The 23,584-nt window shown below is 42.9% G+C and overlaps 1 protein-coding gene across 1 annotated transcript in view; it reads left to right on the forward strand.

Annotated features, from left to right (window-relative positions):
• Positions 1–1,727: 1,727 nt before the first annotated feature.
• Positions 1,728–23,584, forward strand: part of CDH17 (cadherin 17) — a 58,780-nt gene continuing 36,923 nt past the window's right edge. Inside the window, exons 1-3 of the mRNA XM_003782475.1 lie at positions 1,728–1,807; positions 13,021–13,091; positions 17,461–17,559. Of these exons, the coding sequence (XP_003782523.1) occupies positions 13,041–13,091; positions 17,461–17,559 (150 nt within the window). The 5' untranslated portion in view covers positions 1,728–1,807; positions 13,021–13,040. The remainder of the gene's footprint in view (positions 1,808–13,020; positions 13,092–17,460; positions 17,560–23,584) is intronic.

Raw genomic sequence — 23,584 nt, forward strand, 5'->3', positions numbered from 1 at the left:
GCCTGCGCCTCCCAAGTAGCTGGGACCACAGGCACCCGCCACAATGCCCGGCTATTTTTTAGTTGCAGCCATTATTGTTTTTTGGCGGGTCCAGGCTGGATTCGAACCTGCCACCTTAGGTGTATGTGGCTGGTGCCTTAGCCGCTTGAGCCACAGGCGCCGAGCCTGGAGTCCTGATTCTGTAGTCACAGGCTGTGTGACTTGGGCAGAGGGTAAAATCTCTCTGTGCCTCCATTTTCTACTATAAACTGTCATCTACTTCATAGACAAGACGTCAAGATTAAATGAGAGAACATTTTAACTGACATACCAATATGCCATGAATATAGTATGGTGTTGCTGAAAATAATACATATATACACTTTCTAAGAAAATTTATAAAAGACGTGTGTGAGCACACACGCTTAAAATTTTTGTTTCCAAAGAAGCAGCAGCAGCTTTCAGAGCAATGCCCTGTGAAGAAATGCTTGTCATTGATTCCAGGAAGTGAAACATGGGGGAAGTGGAAGCTATTTCATTTTATTTAGCAGGGCAGAGGTGCTAACGTGGGAAGGGCTTAGCCTCACTAACCTCATTTTTCTAAACACAGTGATGTTGGCTGTGAGACAGAGGAAGAAAGGCCCTTGCTAAATCCCCTGGTCCACCAAGGGCACTGAGCACTGACATGCAACCAGGTGGCTGGTCTCTCTCCTGGGAGAGATCTCCCAAGACAAGGAGATCTCTTCTGGGCAGTGGCTAGAGGGCTCCCCAGGGCAGCTTCTCGTGGGCTCTGGGAAGGAGAGTGTCCTTCCAGTGGGCTGGCCTCTTGTCCTTTCCTTGTGCCAAATACACACCTGGAGACAGTGGGAAACACGACCCCAGCTCAGGAGAAGCCCAGAAATGAACATCAGAATGTCCCCAGAAATGAAGCAAAACGGGACACATTAGACACCAAGATGCCATGGAGTATCACCTCAGAGAGGCCTCCATCCCAGAGTGACTGAAGTGTGAGACTCAGGCATCAGTCTAAAAGAGGCCCCGGCTTGAGAAATCTGGCTTTTATTTGTTCATTGGAAACCTCATTTCAAATGGAAAAAAATAACTTACTCTTAGATAAATCCATTCCCTGAATTATGGAAAGGAAAAAGAAGACTGGATTTGTGTTTGGGGGAAAGTTTACTGTTGGCTGTTTTGGGCAGACTTTGAAAGGGATCCTTGAATTTAGAAGGCACAGCCAAGATCATGTTTCCTCTCACCTTACCTGAGTCACGTGGGACATCTTTGGGGGCTGGTTATCAAGGAACTGTGGCATTGCTGAGACTTGGTGCCCTGTGCTCTGTCTTTTGTGTTTGAGATGAAATCTGCCCAAATATTTGCTAATTGAGTCTCCTGCGCAGACGCTATACTGTTGAGGATGCAAAATCTAAACAGAGCTCTCTTTGAGAACACGGCGCTCATACTCTAGAGATAATTGAAGCCACCCCCTTTTCCTCTCTAACTTCTAATTTACTCGTCTACATTCGAAAATTTAGCACCCCGTTTTGAGATGTATCAGACGTAAATTGAACTTCTTTGAGTACAATTCATTTCTTTCCTGGAGTGAGTGTAATGATGCCTTTTATGATAGCTGGAGTTGCTGAAGGTCAATAAAAAATGTTAATGTTTGACTAAGGGAAGGGAGAGGCTGGGGGCAGAGCGGTGAAGGAGTGTTCCGGGGAGACACTCAAGTCGCAGCAGACGTCCAACCTGGAGGTACTGAAGTCGCAGCAGGAGTCCAACTGAATGGAAGGAAATAGCTTTTAACCACCCTTTTGTTACTTACAGAAAGGTAAGGGCTGACACATCTTAATTGTGTCAGGAACAATTCCTTCTAGAACAACAAAATAGATTGGGGGGGGGAGACTTAATAAGGTGTTGGACAAATTTATTCCTTGGGGTGAGCCGTGTAGCTTTGTAGAAAAGGAGCATTTGTTCCCGACGTGACAAGTTTTGCTTGTGGAGTACAATTTCTTTCTTTTGTGGTTTCTTTCCATTAGTCTATATTTTCTAAATTCATTTGATGAAATGGCTTTGGTTGAATCAAGCTTGGCAGGAGAGTTAAAAGAAGGATCAAATTCTTTGATGTTTAAAGAAGTATTACGCTCATTCTTTGTGATTAAGCATAAAAGTAAACATTGAGTAAGAAAGATGCTATGGGGCTCCTGTATTCTAGAAACTGGGGATGGAATCATATCCTTACAAAGCATGTCATCCCTCAGATATGGTCTTCAAAAACTGAGCATTCTGACTCCTTCTCAGAGAATGAGATTCGATTTGGGATTCTTAGGACTGTCTGGAACCCAGCTGGGTAGGGGAAGGGCAGAGGAGAAAAGAACCTTTTATTTGTTTGTTCTTGTTAAAGTTTGGAGTAAGAATTGAAGAGAGAGAGACTGACCTGGCTTCACAATTGGAAAAAGAAGGCGGGTGTCCGTGTTGGGAGCTTCTGGGTTGCTTTTGTCCTTAGTGATGCATGTGTCCCCTGCTCATGAATGAATCTCTTGAGAGTTCAGTGCTGTGCAGCTGCTTGGATTTCTCAGAGGTCCAGTCCTTGTCTGTCTCCCTTTCTTTTATGAGTGACTTTATGGGGACAGATGCCCTCTGTGGTAGGGGATGCCAAGCAGGAGATTGGAATAGCAGGGCAGTCTCTGATATTTTCTTGTTTGTTTTTCTTCAAAAACTTAAATAGCAAGCGAGAAATTATTTGAAAGAAGGAGAAAACCCGTGTTTAGATGACAGGAAAATAGATGATATTTAGTTCTTACCAGGAAATGAGTCCTTTACGGTGTGAGGATTTACAGCAGATCATAGGGTATACAGTTTATGAGTGTTGAGGGTTGGCCAGATGGGTTAGGCCCATTTCATCATTTCCTGGCTGGCAGGCACTGAGCAGAGTACTTAACTTCCTGAGTCTCAATTTTCCCATCCATAGGCCAGTCACGGTGGCTCACGCCTGCAATCTCAGCGCTCTGGGAGGCTGAGGTGGGTGGATTGTTTGAGCTCAGGCATCCGAGTTCAGATTAAGTAAGAGCGAGACCCCATCTCTATTGAAAATATAAATATTAGACAAGTGTGGTGTTGGGCACCTATAGTCCAAGATACTCAGGAGGCTGAGGCAGGAGGATTGCAGAGCCCAAGAGTTTAAGTTTGCTGTGAACTAGGCTGAGGCTATGGCACTTTAGCTAGGGCAACACAGTGAGACGGGTGAGATGCTATATAAAAAAATTCCCATCTGTACAATGAAGGTACTTACCCAACCCGGACATTGTGAGACGTAATTAGGTAAGTAAAGAGCTTAGTAGATTGCTTGACACATCATAGACGTTCAGTGAGTGTTAGTTCTCTTTTTTTTCATCAGAAAGTTCAAGTAGGGGACTTAGATCAAATTAAGAAGTTGCTCTTTTGGCTCGGCGCCTGTGGCTCAACTGGCTAAGGCGCCAGCCACATACACCTAAGGTGGTGGGTTCGAATCCCCAGCCCGGGCCCGCCAAACAACAATGATGGCTGCAACCAAAAAATGGCCGGGCGTTGTAGTCCCAGCTACTTGGGAGGCTGAGGCAGGAGACTCGCTTGAGCCCAGGAGTTGGAGGTTGTTGTGAGCTGTGATGCCATGGCACTCTACCCAGGGGGATAGCTTGAGGCTCTGTCTCAAAAAAAAAAAAAAAAGAAGTTGCTCTTTCATTCTGTAGAAGAAAAAGAAACAATCAGTAATACCTCAAAAACATCTGCCATGACACAAGTGAACAATCAATTCTATGCTAAGGAAATGGGATCCAAAAATACAATGATAAAATTATTGTAAGAAGGATTTAGAATCCCTTCTAATTGTTCCCATGGACGTTTTCAGGTGGGGTGTAGGTGTGGCATCCTTTGAAACTCTGTGAGATGACCCCTGAAAAAGTCATCACCTCCCTTCTCTTAGGAAAGGCAAAATATATCCTGGTAGCAACTCAACTTCTTATTCCATTGTCAAAGGACGTTGCTTGAAAGGAGAATATGCCTCTATTTTCATGTTAAAAGATGTGACTCTGGGAATTGTCTTGCTGTTTTTTCCAAAGGCCCACGAATAGTGCTTGTACAGGTGCTGCTTTACATGAGTAGAGATATTTATTCATAAAATTGAAATTAGCCAGAAATCCCTGGTGTCACATTTAGAACAAAGCTAGTTCTGTAGCTTACTTAATAAATATCTAGATAAGGAGAGACATGTTGAATTTTGTTGGGGGACTATCTGTCTATGGATTTGTTACTTGTGAGAACAAGCAGGAATGTTTGCTTAGATGCAAGAAATATTCCATAGACGCCACCATTTATCTGGTGGTTGAGGTATTACCTTGCATATGAAAGGTAATTGTTTTGCTTAGGCAACACGTAATAGACTAAGCTATACTTGGTTGTTGTATAGCTTAGTCTTAGTTTTAAGAAAAATAATTTCTCTTAAAATTCTCTATAAAATTGACATGAAATTCACCCATGATATTCTGAATTAATCATCTTTTACTGTATTTTTATTATTTTACAATATTAGGACTTGTGGTTCTTCAGTAAGGGACAAAGAGAATCAAAATGGTCGATCTGTGCTTTTAATATTCATACTGAAGATGAACACACCTTCCTCACCTACAGATTGTCTAGCCGAGGGTTTCCGTGCTGGGTCTCTATGTTCAGATCAACTCTCCTTCCTCCGCCTCTCTAAGCTTAGGTTCCTGCTCTGTAGGATAACAACAGGACCTATGTTACAGAATTGCTTGCTATTTTAAGTGAAATAAACGGCTAAACTTAGCTTGCATTTATTGAACATTTGCAATTAAAACAATTCATGAGTGAGATTTTGTAGAGGTGCGACACCTTTTAAGTAGAATTAAATTCATTTTCTCTCCCCTACCCATCCCGGTTGTCAGTTATGATTTAATTACAGAAATCAAAAAGGTAACCTAAAAAAAAAAAAAAAAAAAGGTAACCTGTCATACTAAAGCATGACGGCACATTTTTGTTGTTAAAATTCTTGCCTGAGGTTGCCTTGTAAATGAACTCATACTATAGCAGGTTTTTTTAAAAACAAAATTCTTGGGGTCTAAATCCTATGGGATGAAATCCAATTTAGATTTACTTCCTATTGAATTTTGAAGGCCTCGATGTGCTGTTTTATTACCTTGACAAAATGCGCATCTGTACACTTTATATAATACGTAAAGATATGGTATAAGATGTGAAGAAACACTTTGTCAAAAATGGTTAAGCCACCTTGAATGAGTAATAGTGATTCCCATCCTCTTCTTTAGTCCAGGGAAGACATGTGATGTTGTTCTGCTGGAAATGGAGGGAAGTCCTTCCCCTGCCTCCCTCCCACACTTTCTGAGTGTGGACCTGCACACCTCACAGGACTCAATGCTGAAGTTCTTACTGGCATGACAGCCAGGCTGCTGGCTCCCTTCCCTGTGGGCCACCTCCTGTCAGCGCTGGGGTGGCCTCTGAGAGTGAGGAGAGGCTCCTTCTCCCCAGCTGCACATCCCTCACTCAGCCTGAGTGAGAGCTTCGTGGAACACAAGCCAACCAGGAATTAGCAGGACCAAGTGTCTCAAAATATTCCTTAGAATTCATTCTTATTTCCTTTAATAAGAATTCTGCTAGTAATTATGTTATACTCAATCATATGCATTTAAGCCATCTAAAATTCTCCAGGGGTGCCATCTGTCCTTCCATGAGCCCCAGAATCCTATTGTGAACCTATTGATAAAACAAATACCCCTGATTTTGTACATATGTAAATCTAGATTGTTGTATACTGAAAGATTGGCATATCTATATTGCAAAGTTTAGTGAGAGATGAAGGTACTTACTTTTATATGAGGTAAGCTTCTCTCCCTCCCTCCTCTCTCCCAGCTCTAAAACAAAACACCCAGTGGCCCAGTCTCTCGGGTGGAGGAACCGTCTGAAGTGAGAGGCAGCAGCCCAGATTTTATGTCTGCCTGTTTGTTTCTAGCTTATTCCCGACCACTTTAATTGGGTCCTTAATTTGTCAAAAGGGCAAATTGGCCAGATCTTCCTGTGGTTCTCCAAACCTTAAGTGATGCAATTGGTGCCAGAGATTTGTGAGCCAGACCAAAAAAGATGGGGAGGACAGAGCTGAACATTACCTGATGAATAATGGCATGAGCGAGCTTTATTCCTGTCTGGCCTAGCCTTATAATTTATGCTGTTCTTAGCGATGTACAGTGCAAAGGAAAAATAAATGGCACTCAGGATATTTGGCGCTATTTGGTCCTGGTGGTGTTATGAATTCCAGTCGCAGCCTTTCCTGCTCACACCACCTCATGATATTTGAAAACAAATTTCACAGTCCTTTCCTTCTGGACCTTCTTTGTTCTTGGAAGCTGCATGGCTCAACCTTAGTGCTAGGTGAATTATTTTAATTCATAACACTTCATGCTTTTTTTTTTTAAACAAAAAAAATAAGAAATGACTGACTCTATTTAAGATTCTCTTAGTCAGATTTTTTGTAGAGGGGGAAAATCAATGCTTGTGTATTATTTGCAGGTTTGAAGATCTGGGACCTAGAAATTCCCAGTGCTTACTCAAGATAAATGGGAAAATGGCAGAACGTCTAAAAATGCCTTAAATCCTCTTGGAGGCATTGAAATCTAATAGGAAAATCAATCAAGTTTCATGGGGGCTGCTTGGATGCCGAGGGCACTGTGTGTATGATGACAGAGTCAAGCTCCCTTTTGAGGCCACCCCTGTGTGGGGATGGCAAGCGCCTTTCTTGGTCAAAATCAGAGATCCTTGATGTATTAGTTTTCTAGGGCTGCCATAACAAAACACCCCAGAACGTGTGGCTTAAACAACAGAAATTTATTGTCTCACAGTTCTGGAGGCCAGAAGTTCAAAATCAAGGTGTCAGCGGGGTTGGCTCCTCCTGAGGGCTGTGAAGGAAGGATCTGTTCCAGGCCTTTCTTCTTGGCTTGTAGATGGCTGTCTTTATGTTCACACGGTGTTCCCCCTGTGTGTAGGACTCTGTCTCCAATTTTTCTGTTTTTATAAGACACAGTCATATTGGATTAGGGCCCATCCTAATGATCTCACTTCAACTTCATTACCTCTGCAAAGACTCCAAATACGGTCACATTCTGAGGTACTTGGGAATGAGGACTCCAACGTGTGAATTTTTTTTTTTTGGTGGGGTAGGGGGACAAAATTCAACCCATAACACTTGATTAAAAAATGGGAGGGGAAATGAGGAAAGACAATGTGATTAAATATATTTGCCGTGGGAATAAAATTTCCCAGGCCAATGTAGCCTTTTCCTCTGGGTGGGAGTGGTGGAGGCCATGTCAGCAAGGAAGAGCAGCTGTGAAGAAGGGGGTAACTTTTTTAAATTTTGGAAAGATTTGTATTAAGTGATACTTGCTGTCTAATTATCAGAACGTTGGTGCTCACAGAAGGAATGAAAAATTAGCCTGGCAGTGTGACCTTGGGGGAGTCTCTTCTATAAACTGTGCCTTTTGATTTTTGATCTATAAGAGGTAGATTATGACAGCATCTGCTTTCCAGGATTCTTTGAGGAATCTGTAAGGTAATTCATTTAAAAGTCTTAGCACTGTGTGGCAATTTTTTCTTTTTTAAGTAAATATCAGTTGTCTTTGTGTTGTTATCCTGGCTGGACACAGATTCAGGGTGTGAAGCCATTTTCAAGTCTTCTGGGCTGTGGTGAGTGACATGAAGATTCTACCTCTAGAGATCAAGGCCAGCATAGCCCTGCCGGCACCCTCCCTCCCCCACCTTTGTAAGTAGAGGCCTAATCCGTGATTAAAGCAGGTGATGCTATGATGTCCACTAGGTGAGGTGCATCCAAATAGGGGGGACTGAAGTCTTCCTTTCAAAACTCCTCTTTTTGTTCTTTAAATTAAAAACCTTTGACTTGTGTTGCTAAGGGTGTGCTTGGCCTCCCAAATAGTTGCCACAGAAACTATCTGAATTTAGTCCTTGTCTCTAGAGAAACCTTGACAAATAGCAAAAATTCCAAGCAGATGGTTGGACTAACTATTATCAGATAGTTCAAATAAAATAACACAGAATTTTCTGGAAATCCTCTTCAATCCATTTCCAAATAGTGTTCCTGAGGAAGCCTACCGTGTGTGGCTTGATGGTTTTAGGCAGTTTCAGTTATAAATAATAGTTTCCTGTCATTATCTAGGTTGTGATATTCATTAGTGAAGTTATGTCCATGTATAGAAGAAATAGAAGCAAGACTTGTTTGAAAGGCCAAAGTCCTCTTCTGACATAATCCTAGCATCAGGGTGGGTTTCCTGAAGTCATTCAGGCCTTGGTGCCTCATTTGGTCCTGAGAATGTTGCTGTGGAGGCTGCTCAAATATTTTTTATTCATAGTCTACCAAAAGCTGGGAACTGTGAAAGGAAACGTCCTGTTGGACAATATTTAAAGTTCTGGCTAAGCAAATTTGAATGGCAGAATGAATTTTTATTTAGTCAATACTGTTCCAAATATTAACTCACAGAATCTCATAACTCTTAAAGGTAGATACTATTGGTATCCCTGCTTCACAGAAGCACAAGTTAGTGGTGGAACCAGGACGTGACCTAACCAGTCTAACTCCCGGGTCTGGGCTCCTAACAAGTGCATTGTATGGTAGGTTTGTCTTCAAATAAATCATGGCACCCAATGCATGGGAGTGGCAGGTGGTTACTTCTGTTCCCTGCTGGAAACTGTTGTGTGAAGGATAAGACTAAATGTAAATGACAGAGAGTAAGTGCATTTCTACATTTACTTTTTAGATCCTATTAAAACATCCCAGATAGTGGCCTGTCTGAGCATCTGGCTCAAATTTTATTTTTATTTGCTTTTTTATTATGCAACTTACATCTTTGGAAGATTGAAATGCCAAAAAAAAAAAAAAAATCACTTCAAGGAGAGATGATCTATTCAACCAGTTCTGAGCTATTTACCGAGCAGAAATCTGTTAGTACATTTTAAAGCAAACAACCTGTTTCATCAACAATAAAAATGTATGACTTTGCATCAAAATAAAACTTTAAATTTCAAATTAGTTTCCTTTAACATATTATGTTTATTTTGAGAGCTCTTATGGATGAGACCAGATTAATAGGATATCCATTTGAGATAATCACAAGCGTTTTAGAATTAACAAACATCTGCTGAGGGCTTAATATATGCAAAGCATAGTACGGAGAGCCTTGAGAGGTTAAAACAAAAATAACAATTTTAAAATAAGGCCTCTGCCCTGAAGGATTTTGTTTACTAATGGATAGAGGCAGTTGTGCCAATAGGTAAATAAATAATAAAAGATAAGTTGTGGGTAGGAGGCTCGGCGCCAGTAGCACAATGGTTTATATGGCACCAGCCACACACACCCAGGCTGGCAGGTTCGAACCCAGCCTGGGCCAGCTAAAAACAACAATGACAACTGCAACAACAAAAACATAGATGGGCATTTTGGCAGGCACCTGTTGTCCCAGCTATTTGGGAGGCTGAAGCAAGAGAATTGCTTAAGCCCAAGAGTTGGAGGTTGCTGTGCGTGGTGATGCCACAGTACTCTACTGAGGGCGACATATTGAGACTATCTTAAGGGGAAAGATTTATATAATCCAAAGGGAAACCGGAGTGAGACTGTCTTAAAAAAAAAAAAAAGTGGTTAAAAAAAGTGGTTGGGAGAGGCCTTGAGAGGAAGAGCCTCTGGAAATCAGTGAAGGAAGCAGGACTGGCTTCCCGAAGGCAGACCCTGCACCCCTTAGTATAGTGTTCCAGTTCTCAGCATAGAATCTGGCACATCACAGAAGTTTAGCTCAATGTTCTTTAATGCATCAATGAATTGGATCTAGATGGTACAATACCGGAAATATAAGCCGAGACAAGAAAGGATAATCTCAATCCAATTTCCTTAAGCAAATATCCATTGTCCATATTCTCTGGGCCAGACCTTGTGCCAGGTGGGGAGAGCAGCAGGTGCCAGAGCTTGGATACAGAAGAACTCAGGGTACAAAGTCCGTGCGGGTGGCCAGCATGTCTAGGTGTGGGAGGCATGTGAGAGATAAGGCCGGAGGAGTTGGGAGTGGCATATGAAAATTTCAACGCTGGGGAGTTTGAGGAGACAGCTCCCTGAATGTGTCATTACTGACTGGATTTTTATTTCTACTAAGCAAATATTGGTTGATAACAGATCATGTGCATTTTGCTTATACTAAAAAAAAAGCAACTAGGCTCAGTGCCCATAGCACAATGCTTATGGCACCAGCTACATACACAGAGGCTGGTGTGTTTGAACCCAGCTGGGGCCAGCTAAATGATGATGACAACTGCAACAAAAAACAGAGCTGGGTGTTGTGGTGGGCACCTGTAATCCCATCTATTTGGGAGGCTGAGGTAAGAGAATTGTGTAAGCCTGAGAGTTTGAGGTTGCTGTGAGCTGTGATACCATGGTACTCTACCAAGGGCAACATAATGGGACTCTGTCTCAAACCCTCCCCCCCCCAAAAAACCCAGACTTAAGAGTTACCAATATATTCATGAATATATATTTCATCTTGCAATCTGCTGGAACTTGGGTTGTTACTTCTGCATTTCCAAACCAAATAAATCTGAAGCAGTAGAAAAATGTCTCAACTGTGTTCTGCTCTAATGACTTAATTCTAGAATGATGTTTGGATATGTCAGTTGAATTAATTCAGACTAATGTTTAAACAAAAAAAGTGATGAATGTAACAGTCCTCAAGAGTTTTATTCCTAGCTTTTCCTTACAATAGCTGTAGAACCTCAGGGCAAGTTGCTTAATTTATATAGCGTGTGTAAACTAAATACATACACACACACATATATATGTCATTTGTACATTTCTCTGTCTCTGTCTATTCCTGCATCTTCGTCTATGTAGTTAACGCACTAGGAAGGGTCAACAGACCTGCAGAGGCAAGGCAGTGTCCCTTCCTACCTATGTGTCTCTAGGCTAAATGCTTGACTTTGAACCTCAATTTCCTCATCTATCAAATGAGAAGAATGATTCCTAACTCATTATGTCTGAGAAAATCATAGGAGCCCACCCTTATTTGAGCGGTTGCCATGTATTTTCTGTGTGGGGAAACCAAGGCATTGAGGGAGGAAGTTGTGCAACCCTGGCCACACAGCTGGTAGAGAGCAGATCTGGGTTCCAGGGCAGACTCTCCGGTTCAGAGCCCTCCGGCTACACCACCCTGTGGCTGTTTTTAAAGACCTCTCCCCAAATCCACCTCCTGGGCCATGCTTAATAAATGCTCATTTCTTTCTTTATCCCCCCAGGACATTGGTGTGAAATGGCATTGCATTTCCACCTGCTTAAAGTTGGAATCTAAGTTGGCCAAATGTAAGGCATGTAAAATTTTCAGCATCTAAATCAGTGTTTTTCAATCTTTTTTATCTCATGGCACACTTGAACTTTCTATGGCATACTTAAATTGATTAAAAAAAAAGAATATATTTACAGTGCTTTGAATTTCTTTTGAAAATAATTTAATTAATAATCTTCAAAAGTTTTCATGGCATACCTAACATCTTCTCACAGCATACCAGTTGAAAATCACTGATCTAAATTTTTAGAGTGATTAATTATTTTTCTTTTCTTTTCTTTTTTTTGAGACAGTGTCACTCTATTGCCCAAGCTAGAGTGCTGTGGCCATTTTCCCACGCTGATGCTATTCTGTGACATATGTTCAAGGTAGAGAAACTTTAGGGAAAAAAAAGATGATGTAAAATAGGATCATCCATACTACCAGGAAACAATAAAAAGATTGGAATTTTAGTGAAATGAAGACATTTTTCATTTTGGGGCTTTGTTGTTGTTATTGTTGTTTTGGCAGTCCAATATTGTGATAAGCAGCAATTCTGGTTTCCAGGCCATGTGGAAAATTTATCTTATAGCTTCAAGTCAGTTATGACATGTCTCAGGGTGAAAGTTATAATTTGCGTGAACTGTGAATCTTTAAGGAGAAAAGACTAATTTTGAAGAGAATGAAGGCAGAATTTGGATTCTTATTTGGTTTCTTTCAGAATAATAAGAAATACATTTATTTTTGGCCAGGACATGGTGGCTCACATCTGTAATCCCAGTGCTTTGGGAGGCTAAGGTAGGAGGATCACTTGAGCTCAGGAGTTTGATGAGGGAGTGACAGAATGAGACACTGTTTCTGAAAACAAAACAAATCCCCAAAATATACATTCCCTTTTTAAAGGTATGTTGCATAGGTAATAACAATATTTGGAAGACCAAACAGGAGGCTGGTGAGGTCTTTGAATGAAGGATTTTGAGAACTCTTGTTTTTTTTTTTCCAGTTGAAGAATCTCATATATTTGCAGCTCTATATCAGAACCATGAAAACTTTTGCATCTAGCTATCCTGGAATTTGCTAAAACATATATTCCTCATCCATATAAGAATGAAAATAAGGGGTGGTGCCTGTGGCTCAGTGGGTAGGGCACTGGCCCCCCCATATACTGTAGGTGGCAAGTTCAAACCTAGCCCTGTCCAAACTGCAACAAAAAAATAGCCAGGCATTGCGGTGGGCTCCTGTAGTCCCAGCTACTCAGAGGCTGAGGCAAGAGAATCACCTAAGCCCAGGAGTTGGAGGTTGCTGTGAGCTGTGATGGCACTGCACTCTACAGAGGGTGATAAAGTGAGACTCTGTCTCTAAAAAAAAAAAAGAAAATAATACTTATTGTGTATCATTAAAAATGAAGAATATTTAAGAGTCTTAAATGAAGAGAGTGAAAGGGTTAAAGAAATGGAATTACAGCAAGCACATTTCACTTGTACACTGCTGTGGATAAGATATCATGAAGGTTCTGAAAGACCAGGCTGTCCTATACGGAGGAAACTTTAGGGATCCTATTTTACTAGGTTTATAAGTAGATACTGTCAAGTGATTCTTACTGGTTGGAAAGATGTGATTTTGTTAATAACAGACCTGAAACTAATCACTTTTATCTCTGATTTATTCACAGGAGTTTGAATAAAGAATTCCATGATGCCTCGAGCTCATCTTTGTTCTCTGTCTCTTCTTATACTTTATTTGGTAAGAGAAAAGGGCATTCTTCTCTAATAATTTACTAGAATATTTTCTGCCATCTTTCTACCCCATACTAGGGAAAAACTGATTATCATTACTCAGAGAAAAAGATGGCCTATCAAAATTAAATCGTTATATAGAATGGGCACATAGTTTGTCCCAGTGTAATATTTTCAATGAAATGACCACAAATCATATGTCTGACCTTCAACTGGGGAATGTCCTGTCTCCTTAGCTTTTAGCTACTTGATTGGTAAGGTTTAAGACAAATCCATCTGTCCATGTATAGCTCAGGTGATCTAAAGTATTGGGTCTGTGTCCCTTAATCTTGATTTTTTTTTTTTACTTTGGCCATAAAAAAATCACCACCAAAATATCAAGAAAACCATTTTCTCCATTTGACTGTGCTCTGCTCTGTATTTTCCTTCTCATAAGTGATTAGGAGTTAACCCTGTCGACTGATAGGTTTTGGGAGCTTGGGAGTCCCAGCCCTCCATCTTGGGTGTGTAGTGGGGGGTCATCCTTGTTTTACCCCTGAAGTTACTGAGGTTTGTGAAAGTTTCCCCCTAATTTGTTGATTATGAAGCAAGATTATGTGGAAGCACCTATTGTTTTTGAGAAGGAAGCTTCTAGATCCTCATACCTCAAAACTGGTTTCCTTTCTCTTGGGACTGAAAAATAATCCACCAAATTTCAAGTTCCAGAGAGACCTGAACCTTGGAGCCTGCACAGTTCACAGTGCTTATAAAGTGAAAGGGAGTCAGACTTGTAAAACTACCCGTGCCTTTTTCCCCTTACAGGGAAAACTGCAGGTCAAACTTTATGAGCATCGTGTGTCCTCCCAGGCTGGGGCTCAAAATCTCATCCCACGAGTGTGTAAGACCTGGCTGGGTCAAGCAGCCCCATGTCATCGCTCCCCTTGTCCTCTTTTCCCAAATGTCCTTTGCCGATGATGTCACAGGATGGGGGTGAAGTCAGCCCTGGTTTCAAATTTGGTGCTGCCACTTGTCAGGGATAGGAAGCTGGGTCAGTACCTAAGCTTTGAACCTCAGGTTTCTGCCCTGTCAACTGTGGCTAATAGTAGTACTTGGCCTACAGGATATTGTGGCAATTAAATATGAAAGCACTCTGCCTTTAGAGAGTGCTTGGATCAGTAACCAGCATAGTCTGAGTGCCGAGTAGATATTACCTATTATCATGACTACAGCATTTTAAAAATTCAGGGTTTACACCCACATGGCCCTTAACCTCCATGAAGAAGGGACTGCATTTTAGTCTCTCGGCACAGGTGCTGAACAGGGTGGAATTTATATACATGATTACGGGCACATTAGGAAACAGCAAGACAATCTCAGGATTTTATTAGGATAATTTGATAGTAGTAGCCCCATCTGCATCGAGCTTTTGTTGGTGGCTACCAGGCCAGCAGACCTGGTAACTGCATGTGCCATTTGGCCTGGAAAGTGGTGTAGGGACATGGGTAAGAGTCGTGGCTTGGTGGTCTGACAGTGCTGGCTCCAGTCCCGAGGTGGCACTATCTGTAAGCGCTGTGCCTGTGTGGGACTTCTCTGGAGATACTTTGATAGCATTGATCAGAGGAAATGATGTATGTGAAGGGTCTAGTCCAATCCCTGCCACGTGGGAGACACTAAAAATGATTCTCCTCTCTTCTTTTGCTTCTTTGTGCAAGAAGGTGGGTGTGATTCCCTTTGACCCCTGCATAAACCCACCCCTTTGTCCTTTCACAAGTTTCCCCCATATCAACCATCCCAGTTCTGGGGATGTGGCTTGATGAGTCACTGTGTACATGCATCTGGAAATCTTTATAGCCTCAATAACCACATTAAAGGGCAGGAAGAAAAATCTGTCGCCCTAATAGTAAGATGCTATTTTGAACCCTGGAACTGAGACCTGAACCCCCTTTCCTGAGAGGTGAGGCAGCTTGTCTGCTTAAGGGTTTGCCTGGCTAATGTAGTTTTTACTGGTGTGACTGGAGGGCTGAGCACTCACTGATGTGGGTGCGAAGCTGACAAGGCAGTTCAATATTAAGCGGTAGCTCCACAGAGAATGGCTCCCTCATCTTGGCCCAACCATGGTGCCATCTGGACCCCTGTACCCGGTTCCTATGCCCTGCCTTCCAGAGCAGTTAATGGAGCTGGGCAATACATGGAAAAGGGGCAGAAAGGCAGAAGAGCTCCCAAAGGAAGAGAAACTTAGAAAGGAAGGGAATGGGCGATAAGCCTGTCAAATTGATGTAAGTTAGGAATGCTTTTACCTACAAGTGACAGGAAGTTTAACTATAGAGCATTATAAATAAATAGGGATTGATTTTTCTCAAATAACCAAAGCCTGAAGTGGGCAATTCAGGGCAGGTTTCGCAGGCCGGTGATATTATTGCAGATTTGGGCTTCTTCCTCTTTGTGCCCCCATCTTTTGTGCTGCTTTGTCCTTTCATGGTTCATGATGACTGTCCTAGCTGCAGACACAAGGTCTGCAAGAAACTCAGAGATGAGCAGTGCTATCCACATCTGTCCTTTTTCACTAGGAAAACAAAAGCCTGACCAGAACCCCAGTGGACTTCCCCTCTTGCTTCATGAACCAGAACTGGGTCCCTCAGCCACCTTCCTAGCTGCAAGGGAGCCTGAGAGAGAGACTACTTGGCTTCCCAGGCTCTATGCTATGCTGGGAGGCAGCAAAGGAGAGGGGTTGGCAGGGGTCTGGGGCAGCCAACCCAGGGACCTGCCACTGCTCTGAGGGACTGAAGACCACATTTCAAAGCCCTCTGTGTTCACATTTGTAACTGCTCATTTATCAGACTCCAGTATCAACTTAGTCAAGACTCAACACTCTGAGGGGTACAGCATGAGACCTTTGCCCCATCACTGGGATACTGATTGCTTTGGCTTCTTCCGAGAGAACAGCAATTCCCGTGGCAAGAGTGTGCTTGTTTGCCCTAATGAAGAGGAAAACAAATTCTCTCCCTTGTACCCAATTCATCTGATTCTTTTGGTGTTATTTGTCTAGCTCCAAAAACCATTAGCTCACCATATGCTTCTGATTCCAACCTATTCCACCCCTGATTTCTACCACAAATGGGAGACCCAACGAACCTCCTAGGAATGAGGGAAGATCAGCATAGGTGTGAGGCCCTCGGTCCCTGGTCCCTGTAGGGTGCCCCAAGGCAGGTGTATGGCCAGCTGTCCCTTCCTTCAGTCAGCTGCTCTGCTCCGCCGACATCTCCCTTCAGAGGCACTGATGTAGTGAGGACTGTGGGGATACACCCTGTTCTCTGGAGGTGGGATAGTGGGGTCACATTCTCATGCACATCCCCAACTGGCCAACTTCCCCTCCAGGTTGTGTGGGCAGCTTTTGTGCCCTGTGGTGGGTACTGGTGCATAGGGGTTGAGAGGACTGGTTCTGGAGTCACAGGTTTGAATCCTGCTTTTAGCCACTCCCTGGGCAGGTTACTTAACCTCTCTGTATTAATCTTATCACTCGAACAGTAGGGTTGTCATCGGAATTAAACTGTTTAGGATGACTCCACATGGGCTGAGAAATGTGAGCTATTTTTACTGTCACACCACTCTCACTCCTTAGCAAGTGAGAGCCAGTCTTTCTCCCGTCCCAGCTGCACCGACCACTGTTCCAGCCTGGATCTGGGTGTCTGCAGAGGCCACTTGGCTTTCACATTAGGAGTCTTTGGATTTTGGAACTGTTGTGGGGCTGCCGCTTGAAAACATTTTGTGTTTTTGTCATTTTTCTAAGTGAGTGAAAAGAGCTAATCAAATGTTAAAATAGGAAGCGTTTCTTAAAGTAACAGTTCAAATTCAGATTCAATTTTTCCTAAATTTGCCATGTAACTATGTGCCAGGCAAGCCTTGCACCAAAGACACCTATGTGTTCTTTTTTTTTTTTATCCTTATAAATTCAGTTGTCCTTGAGATGACTGTGAACTCTAGAGTGCTGGAAATCTGCCAGGAATGTCATCCCAAAGGCGAGGAAGGAGGTGTTTTATGAAGCTGGTATAAAACTGTGTAGAATTCAGAAGGCGGGGTGGCTTGTGCAAGACCAGAAGCTTTGCTCAGACCTGAGTCATGCCCTTAACCTAACCTCCTCAGAGGGGTGTTAACGTGCTTCTCAGAGGGTGACCCCTCTGACAGTTAAACAGGCAAAGCAATGAAAGCTCAAGCAAGCTACTTTGACATGGTTGAGCTTCAACAAACATTAAATTTCTTTCTGTGTGTGTTGACCAGATTTCACATTGTTTTCAGACATATAGAATTGTATGTTTCATATACTGGTTTTGGAATCACTAGTAAAATCAATAAGTGACAAATTTGTAATAGATGCTAATTTAATCTTTCTTTGTTAACAGACAACTGGATGTGGCCAAGAGAGCAGGTTTAGCGGACCCCTGAAACCCATGACATTTTCTATTTTTGAAGGCCAAGAATCAAGTCAGATCATATTCCAGGTAAGGGCTCTGCCTGCTCACTGTCGTCTTAGTTTCATATGCTGTCTTGGTGGACTTTCACTCCCTTATCTCCCACACAGCAGGAAATGAAACAGAGGCATGGCCATCTCATTATCAAAAATGATGTCAGAGCTAAGGTCAACAGAGAGATGGTGGCCTCGGTATTGTAAGACATTCTCATCACACTTCCTCAATCATCTCTGGGGCTTGTTCCCATCCCTCTCATGGGGAGCCTGGTACCTTAGGCTCCACTTCTCCTCTAGAGTAAAAAGGGAGTCAAGCTCTGGGGAGGGGAATGGTCATCTGACCACGGGCTGTTCGGTGAGCTCTCTGCTTGAAGTATTTGGAGATGCAGCTTCTCTGGAGTCGGTGCTGGGATGGTCTCTGTCTGGCGGGAGCCCCGCCCTTTCCTCACCACTGCCCTTTGAGCCCAGGCCTGGGCCAATACCAAAGCATGATTGGTCATCTGGTTCAGTTAGATGGCTGTGAAAGGCATCAGATGGTGGGGCAGCGGAGCTGCAGGTGGAAGTGAGGGAAGGGACTTCAGCTATTTCCAGAGATAATCCTGGAAATGTAACGGAGAAGGAGAAAAATGTATTGCTCTTTACCAGACATCCCCTCAGGAAGCTGCTTGGCTCTGGAGTGGGTGGAGGATGCTTTGATGAGCCCCTTGGGGTCTCCATGACCCCTTCCCTACCCACCTACCAGGGAAGTAGCAGAGGGTTGCTAAGGCTAGTGTCTCCCCTTAACTGTGGAACACTTAGAGCTGACTCTGTCTGCCGGCTCCACATCTGCAGATTCAACCAACTAAGGATTGAAAATATTCAGAAAAACATAAATAGTGATACAACAAAAATAACACAAAAGTACCATTAACAACTATTTCCATAGCATTTACATTGTATTAGGTATTTTAAGTACTCTAGACATGATGTGACGTACACAGGAGGATGTGTGGGGGCTATGTGGCGTTAGTTCCCCGTTTTATATAAGGGCCTTCAGCATGTGTGGGTTTTGGTAACTGTAGGGGTCTTAGAACGATTGCCCATAGGGGCCAAGGGATGAATGCGTTATGCTGGACGCTTCCCTTCTACAGAAGAGAGGCTGAAAGTTGTCTCTCTGTTCTTTCATTTGGTACCAAATTAGGGCAAAGGGCCACAGTGCAGCAGCTGGCCAGGGTGTGCGGCATCTCTGCACAGCTCTGCTGTGTCAGTGTCACCAGGGGCCTCAGCCTCTCTGGTCAGGGAAATCAGGCACTGAGGAGGCAGCAAATATATTGAGAGCTGGAGGCTCAAAGGAATCGACTTGGTGAGGAAGGGAGGGAAGGGAGCCCAGCAAAGGCACAGCATGCCTGTGAGGGAGAGGATGGGGTATGGGCCTAGGACTGGCAGAAGGCCACATGGCTAGGAGGACGGAACCAGTGGCAGGGGCTGAGGAAGGAGGTTGCAGAAACTAGGGAAGGTCCTGACTCTAAGGCACTTAGGTTTTCTCCCAGGAGCAATGGCCTGAATCAATTTCTGTTTAAAGAGATCACTCTGGGCTTGGCGCCTGTGGCTCAAGTGGCTAAGGCACCAGCCACATGCACCTAAGGTGGCGGGTTCAAATCCACCCGGGCAGTCAAACAACAATGATGGCTGCAACCAAAAAATAGCCAGGCATTGTGGCGGGTGCCTGTGGTCCCAGCTACTTGGGAGGCTGAGGCAGGAGACTCGCTTGAGCCCAGGAGTTGGAGGTTGCTGTGAGCTGTGATGCCACTGCACTCTACCCAGGGCAACAGCTTGAGGCTCTATCTCAAAAAAAAAAAAAAAAAGAGATCACTCTGCCTACAGACTAGAGGAGGACAGGGAGGATGTAGGGAAGGTTAGGGGACCCATGGCAGGGGCTTACACACAAGATGAATTCCTCCTTACTTTCTTTGCCCTGCCCAGTGGCTCTTGGTGGTAGATATTCTGGCATTTTATGTTCCTTTTATTTATGTATTATGCTTCTCAAGCTAGTAAGAACTTCATGTGCTAGGCACACATTCATTTTCTGTTATTAACCATATATGAAGTGACTACTGTATACAAGGTGCTCTGCTGAGTACTGGGGCTGCAGGATGACCTCAGTGCTATCCTTGTGCCAGTGAGGTCATTGGTTAGTACAAGAAAACTAACAAGCAGACAGGCACATGCACGGAAGGACGCGGAAGGGGCAAAGGGCAGGTGAAGATCATGACCGATTTTGTTTGTTTATGTTGATTTTTTAAAATTGAATAGAATGGTATATATTTATTGTGTACAATGTGTTGTTTTGAAATATACACACACAAGTCATCATACATAGAAAAATGGGAAATTGTAGCTCAGTGTACCTTTATTTACAAAACACTTATTACTAAGATTTTATGAAATATTGACAAAATATTCTCTTTGTGTTGGCGGCCTCTTTCTACACACATAGGAAGTCTTCCCTCCCACTCACGGTAAACCTGGTCCAAGAATTCTATTGTTATCTTTTCCTATTGCAACTTTTGGGACACCCTGTACATGGTGGAATGGCTAAATGGAGCTAATTGCGTGTGTGTTACCTCACACACGGGATTTTTCATGGTGAGAACACTTAAGAGTGATCAATTTTAAATGAGAATGGTAGTGGGTAGACAGAAAAGGCTTTAGCAGTCCCTAAGATGAGTATTCAAGGATGAGCAGATGCCCACAGACAGGAAGCAGCCACTGAGTAGGGACGGTAGAAAGCGTGGAGGTGCGTGCAGCAAGAAAATGACAGCAGGTGTCCCAGCCTGTAGGGCGGGAGATGGTGCATATCAAAGGTCTGCACACCTGCCAAGGTCAGCACAGCTGGACTGGCCCTTCATCCTGGAGTGGGCTAAAGGTTTCAGCAAGGAGCACTATGACTAGTTTTGCATGTGTACAGCTGACTCTGTGGTCACCAAGACGTGAGGTGAAGGGGGTGGGCCTAGAAGCGGGAAGGATCTCAAGAGGCTAATTGTAATAGTCCAGTGTGATGCTTGCAGTGGTAGGGAGGGGTTGTATAGATCCCTCATCTAGAACCTGGAGCCAAGGAAACACAAGAATGCTCATTACTCCATGAGGTTGGAGGAATACATCCTCTAAAATAAAATGAACTAAACAACCATAGACTTCTTTCTTTCTTTCTCTTGAGACAGAGTCTCACCATTTGTTGAAGCCACTATTCTTTCCCCAGTGAATTAGCACCCTCATTGGAAATCAGTTGACCATAAATGTAAAGGTGTGTTTCTGGATTCCCACCTGGATTCCATCGACCTACATATCTATCCAGGACCACACTATCTTGAACTGTGGCTTTGTAGTAAATTTTGAAACCAGACAGTGTTGAGTCTTCCAATTTTGTAGTTCTTTTTCAGGGTTGCTTTGCCTAGTCTCTTACCTTTCCATATGAATTTTAGGATCAGCTTGTCAATTCTACAAATAAGGCAGCTGCAATCTTGACAGAGATTGTGTTGAATCAGATTGACTTGGGGAGCATTGCCATCTTAACAATTTAAGTTTTTTGGTCCATAAACATGGAGCAGATCTTCTTTAATTTATTTCTACAATGTTTTGTAGTTTTCTTTTTTGCAAGCCTTATATTTCTTTGGTTAAATTTATTCTGAAATGCTATTTTTCTGTTTTCTCATTGATTTTTCTTTCTATTCGTTACATAATTGAAAGTGAAGTCTTGAAATCTTCAGCCATTACTGTTGAATTGTATATTTCCCCCTCAATTCTATCAGTTCTCCCTTTGTGTATTTTGAGGTCTATTTTTATTTATAATTGTTATAGTTTCTTGATGGGTTGACCCTTCTGTTGTCATAGTACTTTTTTCCCTCTAAAAATTTTACCTTAAAATCTGTTTTGTCGGATCATGGTGAAGCTTATTTTCATCCCCATTTTGAAGCATAGTCATATTGGGTTTACAATTCTTACTGATATTCTTTTTCTTTCAGCATTTTGTTTTTTGTTTTTTGTTTTTGAGACAGAGCCTCGAGCTGTCCCCCTGGTTAGAGTGCTGTGGCATCACAGCTCACAGCAACCTCCAACTCCTGGGCTTAGGCGATTCTCTTGCCTCAGCCTCCCGAGTAGCTGGGACCACAGGCGCCCGCCACAACGCCTAGCTATTTTTTGGTTGCAGCTGTCTTGTTGTTTGGTGGGCCCGGGCTGGATTCGAACCTGCCACCTTAGGTGTATGTGGCTGGCGCCTTAGCCACTTGACCCACAGACGCTGAGCCTCTTTTAGCATTGTGAATGTCATTCCACTACCTTCTGCCCACCATGAAAAATCAGCTGTTAGTTTTATTGAGTATTCCTTGTATGTGATGAGCTATGCACTTTCAAGATTCTTTTCTGCCACTTTCAAGATTTTCTTTGTCTTTCAAATGTTTGATTATGATGTGCCTAGGTTTGTATTTCTTTGAGTTTCTTCTACTTGGAATTCATCAAGTTTGTTGGATGTATAGATTAATGTTGTTCTCAAATTTGGGAATTTTTTTGTCATTCTGTCTTCTTCCCCCTTTTCTCTTTCCTTTTGGTGCTATTATAATGCATGTGCTTGTTTGCTTGATGGTATTTCACTGGTCTCCGGGGCTCTATTTTTATTCATTCCCTTTTTTATCCCATCACTTCTGAGTGGATAATCTCAACTGATCTTCTTTCAAGTTTATTGATTCTTCCACTTGCTCAAATCTTCTTTTGAGCCCTCTCTGATGAATTTTTCATTCTAGCTATTGTACTTGTCAATTCTAGAATTTCTATGTCTTTGTATTCTCTACTTGGGAGACATTGTTTTTATACTTTTATTTAGTTCTTTAGCGATCGTTTCCTTTAGTTTTTGAACCAACCTAAAATAGATAATTTAAAATCTCTATGGGGTAAATGCAACATCTGAGCTCCCTCAGGGAGAGTTCCTATTGACGGCTTTTTTCCTCCTGTGTGTGGCACTTTAGTTTCTTATTTATTTGTATGTTTCATAATACTTTGTTGAAAACTAATCATTTTAAATAACGTAATGTGGCAATTCCGGAAATGATCTCTTCCTTTTCTCAGTTTGCTGTTGTTGCTGTTTGTTTGGTGACTTTCCTGAACTAATTTTATGAAGTCTATGTTCTTTGTTATATATGTCCACTGAAGTCTCTGCTTAGTTGGCAGAGTGTTCAGCCAAGGACTAGACCGAGATTTCCTTAAATGCTTTGCTTCAATAAGTCTCGTGTCCTTTACAAAGGGGCACTGTGTGCATGTTGGGGCAAACTTTCAATAACGTGGTAGGCAGTTTATGACTGCCTCAGCATCCACGTTCTGCTTATGCTGAGCCTCCAGGCCACCCAGAGGTGAGGAATTAGGGCTTTTGCAGGCCTTTCCCATGCTTGTGCAGTAGCCCTGCTCCTAGATGTGGCTTTCTGGGTTACCAGGAATATACCATAAGGACATCTCATTCCTTAGCTTTTCCTTTTAAGTGTTTTGGCCCGCTTCTTATTTGCTTCAATTGTTATCACTGCTGAAGGCAGCTGCCATGTTAAACAATTGCCAAGGATCGTTTTCAACAAAAGCCTCAGGGAAACAATTGTTGGTAGTGAGTGCGTTCTGAGTCATTTCAAATAAAGACAAGCTCTATGAGTAGATGTTCCTAGGGAAATGCTGGACAGGTCAGATAATGGTACTTTGGTTAGGTGGTGATAGGGCTTTGGGGAAGCTCCAAACCCTCTTGCTCCCTCCATGGTACTGTGGTTATAAGGCTCTTGGTTTTCAAGGACACTTCACATCTTAGGAAAGGACCACAGGACTAGAGCACATTAAGAAACTACAAATCAGCTCAGCACCTGTGGCTCAAGCAGCTAAGGCGCCAGCCACATACACCTAAGGTGGCGGGTTCAAATCCAGCCCTGCCCCGCCAAACAACAATAATGGCTGCAACCAAAAAATAGCCAGGCGTTGTGGCGGGCGCCTGTAATCCCAGCTACTTGGGAGGCTGAGGCAGGAGACTCGCTTGAGCCCAGGAGTTGGAGGTTGCT

The sequence above is a fragment of the Otolemur garnettii genome, unplaced genomic scaffold (assembly GCF_000181295.1).
Source record: "Otolemur garnettii isolate 467f Iridium unplaced genomic scaffold, OtoGar3 scaffold00004, whole genome shotgun sequence".
NCBI lineage: Eukaryota > Metazoa > Chordata > Mammalia > Primates > Galagidae > Otolemur > Otolemur garnettii.